Consider the following 6,938-nt stretch of genomic DNA (forward strand, 5'->3'; position numbering starts at 1 on the left):
GCCGTCCTGTTTGACCCCGGGCCGCGACCTGGGGCTGAGGTCCCGGGGTGGGGGGGTCCCGCCGCTCCGGCCGCTGGCCTGGGGCAGAGAGGCATTTGCTTTCCTCCTTCCCCGCCCCCCGTGGATAGGAAATCCCGCTCCGTCTTCCAGCACCCCCCTCGTGCTCTGGCCACACCTCCTCGGGGCTTCAGCCTGACCCTCTGCCTGCAGCTGGCTCGGGCAGAGAGGCATTTGCTTTCCTCCTTCCCCGCCCCCCGTGGATAGGAAATCCCGCTCCGTCTTCCAGCACCCCCCTCGTGCTCTGGCCACACCTCCTCGGGGCTTCAGCCTGACCCTCTGCCTGCAGCTGGCTCCCCCCTCCTTGCCCCGGGCGAGTGGGCATGGCGGGGGGAACCGCGCCGGGACCGGGAAGCTCCGAGTGCTTCCCCCCATGCCACCTCCTAGAATTGCGTTCAACATCCCCTCCTCCCTGGGGTCCCCTGCCAGGTCACTGTCCCCACGTGGGGAGGGGAGCTGTGGAGTGGCTTGGTGGTTCATGATGGGGAAATTGGGATCGGGTGCTCTTGCGTTGAGACAGGTATTTCATGTCTGGCTTGTGTCGGCTGTCAGCGAAGGGGAGGGGGAGCTGCCTTTGTTCCAGGCGAGGGAGCAGATGCATGTCAGCGTACAGCCAGCTGGGGCTGCACACACGCAGCAAAAACACATGTGCACACGAGCACACGCGCGCACTCCCAGCCGGGTGCACGCTGTGCAAAGCAGCCCTTCTTCTCAGCTATCCCACTCCCCACTGGACGAGTCCTCCGGGGCACAGCCCTGCTCCCAGCCCATCCTCTGCTGGCAACCCCCGGCAGCTTGCGCGGAGGTGCATCTCTTCCTTGGTGCATCTCTGGGGAATAATGGACGAGTCTCCCAGGCTGGCACTGGGGAAGTGTGGCAATGGTAGGGTGAAGTTACGGCTGCTGTCTGCAGACCAGGTTTCCGTTGTTTCTACTGCGCCAAGGAAGTGGCTGCCCCTCTGCTGCCAGGGCTCCTTGAAATCCTTGGAAATCAAACTGTCAGACAGTTGGGCAGGGGGAGGTGGCCCCAGTGCATGCCGTGGGCTTGCAGGAAGCGTCTTGCAGACACGGGGCTGTTCACAGCCACGCGTGCCCATGCATGTGGGTGTGCACGCCTCCACTTTGCCGTGCACGCAGACAGCACCCACGTGTGCATATGTGCACACATATGTGCATCGTTCCTCCTCCTCCGCAAACCATGGGAGAGCTGGGAGGCTGTGCAGAAAGTGCACTGCTCACTCCTTCTCGTGGTTCTAGGGTGGGACTCTGTGGTTTATGATGGGCTCTGTGCTGAGTCTCCTTGGCAGGCAGAGAAGGGGGGAATCTGTGTCCCTGTGGGAGCTGACCTGTTGGGGCAGGGCTGGAGCCATGAGGAGTGGCCCTTTATTACAGGTAAAATGCAGGGAGCAGGTCCTCACTGAAGAGGACGACGAGTTGAAAGAGGTGGGCTGCACCTGGGCAGAGCCCGAGCAGCCAGGGCCGAGGGCTCCGAGGGCTCCAGAGGATGAGTGCCCACAGCTCAGGGAACTGGGCGCGAGGCAATGCTGAACCAGGCATGATGCAGACTGTGCCAGGGCTGGGAGGCACAGCCGGGCGCAGTTGACATCAGCCCTGGAGACTCACTGGAATGGCAGAGTCCCAGCCCTCCTGCCTCCAGGCTGCCGGTTTTGGGATGTGCTCAGAGCCTGGGTGGGTGGGCCTGGTCTGGGAGGGGTGCTGCACCCCCCCAGTCCCTCACCCCACTGAGACTCCCTTGGGTCTCCTCTGCAGGTGGGCTCTTTGTGACCGACTACTTCACCCGCACACCACGCAAGCTGAGCCCCTTCCGCTCCTTTGCCAGCATCGAGCTCTTCCACTTCCACATCCCTGAGGACACAGTCATCGCCGTCTGGAACCTCATCACCTTCAAGGAGCAGGGTGGCACCTTCGGGGACCAGTGCCCAGACCGTAGCATCACTGTGTGAGTAAGCAGCCTGCCTTGCCTGTTCCCTTCCTGCCTGCCTCTGCCTGCTCCTGCTGCCCCCTGCTTGGACTTGCCCTGGAGCCTGCCTGCTCTTGTCTGCTGCTTGCTTGCACGTGCACGTGTGCATACATGCACGCGCATGCATGCACACAGAGGAGCAGTCATGCACGCACGTGCATGTGCAGGCGCACACGTGTGCACAGACACATGCACACATGCATATATGCACATACATGCACACACATACACATGCACGCTTACTCCCCATGATTCGTCTTCCCAGGACCGTTGCAGGCTCCACTCTTTCGCGCATCTCATACATGAACACTTTTGCTTGAACACCCACCCAGGGGAGCTCACAGTCTCCAGCAAGGTCCCAGCTTACAGACGGCTTCCCCATCATGTCTTGGAGCTTCCTAATAGCTTGGAGGACAGACCCCCACGTGTAGGGCAGGCTGGCCGGCCCTGCCACGATGCCCAGCCTGCACCCTGCTAACCGCTGTCTCTCCTGCAGGTATTTCCGCTCAGGGGCTCCCTCCGTCATTAACCCGCTGCACACGCACTTCCCCAGGGACACAGCTGTCCCTGGCTCCTTCGCATTGACCCTCACCTGGACCCTGCCAAACCGCACCACGGGGGTGTTCAATGTCACCAGCCCGTTGCCCGGGGACTGGTTCCTCGCTGCCCACCTGCCCAAAGATGAGGGCAAGATCTCCGTCAAGGTGAAGGGCTCAGGGGGACCGTGGGGCAGCAGGGCTCACTGCAGGGCTCTGCTTGGGCCTGACTGTCCGGGGCTGGCAGCGCCCGGGGCAGATGTCCCAAGTGGGGACAGTGCCCTGTGCCCCCTGCCCCATGCTGACTGTCGTGCTGGTGCAGGGGCTCTACGAGGAGTGCCAGTATCTCTTCCAGCCGCAGCTCATCGTGCAGCGCCTGGTGAACATCGCCGTGCTGTACCCCGGTTATGTCACCGAGCAGAGCATGGCCCCCCACAACCGCTCCTGCCTCTACAAGTGAGTGTGAGAGGGTCTCCTAAGAAGAGGACATCCCCAGGGTGGGGAGCTTAGGGTGCCCCATCCCTCTGGCTTGCCTCCCCAGTCCTGTTGGTCCACGGTGAGGGACAGGACCTGACACTGCTGTCCCGCAGGGTGTTTGTGCCCAGCTACACGTCGCGAGTGCTGGTGGAGGTGCTGCGGTGCCGCGGGACCGAGGGCTGCCCGCTCTGGCTGCGCATGCGGGCCAAGGCTCCCCCCTTGCACAACTCCACGGCGCTGGACTGCCGGGAGCACGCTCCCTGCCAGCTGGCGCTGGACCTGCCCTTCTGGCAGCACTGGTACTACGTGCTGGTGGAGAAACACCCCGGGGTGCCGGGCACTGTTTCCTTCCAGGTCACTGTGCAGCTCACAGGTGAGAGTGCATGGGGAGGTCCGGGTGGGGGGCATGGTCTTGACTCTGCTTGGGTGACTGGTGGGGGGGTAAAGGATGCCCGCAGGATCTGGCCCCAGCTGGGCGCAGGGTTATTATACCCAGCTCTGCTGGGATGGGGACACCGGGAGGTGTTGGGGCTGCATTGCAGATGGAGGTGAGCAGTGGGCAAGAAGGGGAGGTGGGAACTGAGAGGGGGCTGGAGGAGCTGTGCGATGCCCAGGCTGATGGCTCTGCCCCCCAGACTGCTCCCGACCCAGCCTGGCCCGGCCACCCTTCCTGCCCTCCAGCGCCTCCATGAACATGCCCCACTCCTTTGGCTCCGTGGGTGGGCTGGCGATGGGGGACAGCCCTCCGCTCGCCAGCCCCAACGGCACGAAGCACCCGGTCCCCATCCCCACCGCCTCGCCTGCCGGCGAGCGGTGCTGGCCGGTCCGCCCCACGCTGCGCAATGAGCTGGACACCTTTTCCGTCCACTTCTACATCTTCTTTGGGCCCAACGTATCAGTGCCGCCTGACCGCCCCGCTGTCTTCGTCATCAACCTCCTACCGGTGCTGGACAGTGGTGGGGTGCTCAACCTGGAGCTGCGGCTCAACGTGGTGAGGTGGCCACGCTGTGCCCCGGGTGGGGCAGGGCAGCCTGGGGGTGGACGGGCTGGGAGACGGATGATGTCGGGGCTGCAGCAGGGCGAGGGACAGGATTTGGGGTGCTCTTGGGTCATGGGTCATGGGTCATGGTTTGGGAGCTCTTGGGTGATGGAACGCAGATTAGGGTGCTCTAAGGGCAGGCTGATGGCCTGGATTTGGGGTGTTCTTGGTTGATGGGCAGTGGGTTAGGGCACTGCTGGGCGGTGTGCGGTGATCCGGGTGCTGTCAGAGCAGGGGACATCCCCAGCACTGGTTTAGGGCCATCTCCTCCTCTGCCGTCAGAGTTCCCTGTGTGGCGAGAATGTGACAGTGTTCGGGTGTCTGAAGTCATGGTTTGAGCTCTTGGGTGATGGAACGCAGATTAGGGTGCTCTAAGGGCAGGCTGATGGCCTGGATTTGGGGTGTTCTTGGTTGATGGGCAGTGGGTTAGGGCACTGCTGGGCGGTGTGCGGTGATCCGGGTGCTGTCAGAGCAGGGGACATCCCCAGCACTGGTTTAGGGCCATCTCCTCCTCTGCCGTCAGAGCTCCCTGTGTGGCGAGAATGTGACAGTGTTCGGGTGTCTGAACCATGAAGTCCCGCTGACGTCCGGTGACAACGCGTCAGTCACCTGCGAGACGGGTAGGCTGGGCTGTGTGTGTGTATCCTGCCATGGCCGTGGGGGTCACACACCCCATGTGTCTGGCAAGAAGCTGGGTGGGAGACGGCAGAGACCGTGGGGGCATCTGGCCTCGGAGCCTGGCACAGGGTGCTCTGTCCCTGTCACAGCTCTGCTCAGGGGAAGGGGCTGCCCCCTGCCCTGCTCACCCAGAGCTCTCCCTGCCCGCAGAGTCCCTGGCAGGCTTCCTGCTCTCCGTCAACGCCACAGCCAGCCTCAGCCGCCTGCGGATCCCCTACCCCCAGACGGGCAGCTGGTACCTGAGCCTGCGCTCGCTCTGTGCCACGGAGCACGGGTAAGAGCCCCCGGCACGTCCCCTCCCTGCGCGCCCAGAGGGGATGGCCTGCATCCGTGTGCGCTGTGGGTCTGTGGGTGTGCCTGGCCCCTGCGCTGCGTGTCACCGCTCACGTGTGTGCACGTGGCTTCGCGGGCTGTGTGTCACCGTGTGAGTGCCTGCGTGGGCACGGATGGCTCTATCTTGTGCCTGCCTGACCATCTGTGGGTCCCTGCGGCTCTTCCCTCTGTCTCTTGGTGAGGAAGCGCCTGTCAGCTTGCGAACGCCGTGCATCTGTTGGTGCCTGCCCATCTCCGCGGCAGTGCCCAACTGTGGCTGTGCCCAGGAGGGGACTGGGCTGTCACTGCGAGGACAGGGCTTGGCTGCACATATGAGGGGGCAGCTCTGGTCAGGCTGCTGGGCCCCTGCTCTGCTCAGCATCTCCAGGGACTGGTCCTGTGTCTGCGGCTCTGCTCCTGGCTCATATGTCTGTCTGAGAGCCCTGCGGAGGAGAGGGGCTGTTGTGTGCGTGTGTCTGTACATGCGAGAGTCCATGTGGGGCTCTGTGCTGTGCAGATGGTGCTGTGTGCATGTTCAGTGCATGCATGCAGACAGCACTGGGTGTTCGGTGCATGCATGTAGATGGTGCTGCATGCACATTTGGTGCATGCATGTAGGCAGCACTGCATGCATGTAGACAGCACTGCATGCATGTTTGAGTGCACACATGCAGACAGCTCTGTGTGTGTGTGTGTGTTCAGGTTTGTGCAGACAGGGCTGTGTGTTCTGCGTGCATGTGTGTGCAGATTTGACTGTGTGATCACACACAGGGACAGCAGACACATGTGCAGACACCCCCTGTGCATGTGTGCAGACAGCGCTGTGTGCACGTTTGTGCACGCTGGGGTGCCTGCGTGTGCACAGGCAGCAGTTGGTGCGTGCTGTTGGGACGTGGGCCTGTCTGTGCTCCTGCGTGCTGGAGCTGCCGAGGTGCTGGGTGTGCCCAGAGCCCTGTGCGTGGGCGATGTGGGGCAGTGAGAGTGCTGTGTCTGCTTTGACTCCTCTGCTGCGTTTCTAGTTCACGCTGAGTTGCCAGTTGCAGTTGGTCCTTCCCCAACACGGTCACACGCAGGCATTGCAGGGCACGGCAATAGCAGGCATAGCAAAATCCAAATGAAATAGGAGCCAGCTGAGTGCATTGCTAAAGGCAAAGTTGGTCTAAGCGGGGCCACATTCCTCCTGCTCACCCAGCCTGGCACAGACAATTCCAGCACACAAGATCCTTGGGCACCAGCTCTCAGCTGCCATACGTAGCACCAAAGCAGCCCATTTCTGCCCTCACCCAGTCCCTGGGTCTCCCATCACCTGCCAAGTCTGGGTGTGACGAGTGCCTCTGGTGGAGGCGGGAGCTGCCCGAGGGGCGCAGGGCGAGGGCTGACCCCCTTCTCCTGTGCCGCAGGTTTGAGCCTTGCACTAACGTGACGGCTGAGGTGTACCTGCGCGCCTACCTCTCGCCCTGCATCAACGACTGCGGCATCTATGGCCAGTGCAAGCTGCTGCGCACCAACAACTACCTGTATGCCGCCTGCGAATGCAAAGCTGGTGAGAGCTGCCCCAGGCACCCATGGCGCCCGCTGCACCCAGGGACACCCCCCGGCATCCTCCCCTCCTCCCTGGGGGTTGTGCACCCCATTAGTTCCCCTGTGCCAGCTCTCCGCAGGGCGCTGGAAAGGGGCTTCCCCGCTCCCTCCCCAGCCCCTGTGAGTGCTGCAGGGGTGACGGCGGCTCTCCCCGGCCACAGGCTGGAACGGCTGGGGCTGCACAGACAATGCCGAGGCTTTCTCCTATGGCTTCCAGCTCCTCTCCACGCTGCTGCTGTGCCTCAGCAATGTCATGTTTGTGCCTCCCGTGGCCATCG

General features: G+C 63.0%; 1 protein-coding gene across 1 annotated transcript in view; it reads left to right on the forward strand.

Annotated features, from left to right (window-relative positions):
* TMEM8B (transmembrane protein 8B) overlaps positions 1 to 6,938 on the forward strand; it is a 10,710-nt gene that overhangs the window by 2,605 nt on the left and 1,167 nt on the right. Inside the window, exons 2-10 of the mRNA XM_019473633.1 lie at positions 1,827 to 2,016; positions 2,534 to 2,741; positions 2,896 to 3,029; positions 3,164 to 3,423; positions 3,686 to 4,041; positions 4,613 to 4,709; positions 4,918 to 5,041; positions 6,480 to 6,622; positions 6,822 to 6,937. Coding sequence (XP_019329178.1) covers positions 1,827 to 2,016; positions 2,534 to 2,741; positions 2,896 to 3,029; positions 3,164 to 3,423; positions 3,686 to 4,041; positions 4,613 to 4,709; positions 4,918 to 5,041; positions 6,480 to 6,622; positions 6,822 to 6,937 — 1,628 coding nt within the window. The remainder of the gene's footprint in view (positions 1 to 1,826; positions 2,017 to 2,533; positions 2,742 to 2,895; positions 3,030 to 3,163; positions 3,424 to 3,685; positions 4,042 to 4,612; positions 4,710 to 4,917; positions 5,042 to 6,479; positions 6,623 to 6,821; position 6,938) is intronic.

This window comes from Aptenodytes forsteri, unplaced genomic scaffold (assembly GCF_000699145.1).
Source record: "Aptenodytes forsteri isolate BGI_AS27 unplaced genomic scaffold, ASM69914v1 Scaffold120, whole genome shotgun sequence".
NCBI classification, from domain to species: Eukaryota; Metazoa; Chordata; class Aves; order Sphenisciformes; family Spheniscidae; genus Aptenodytes; species Aptenodytes forsteri.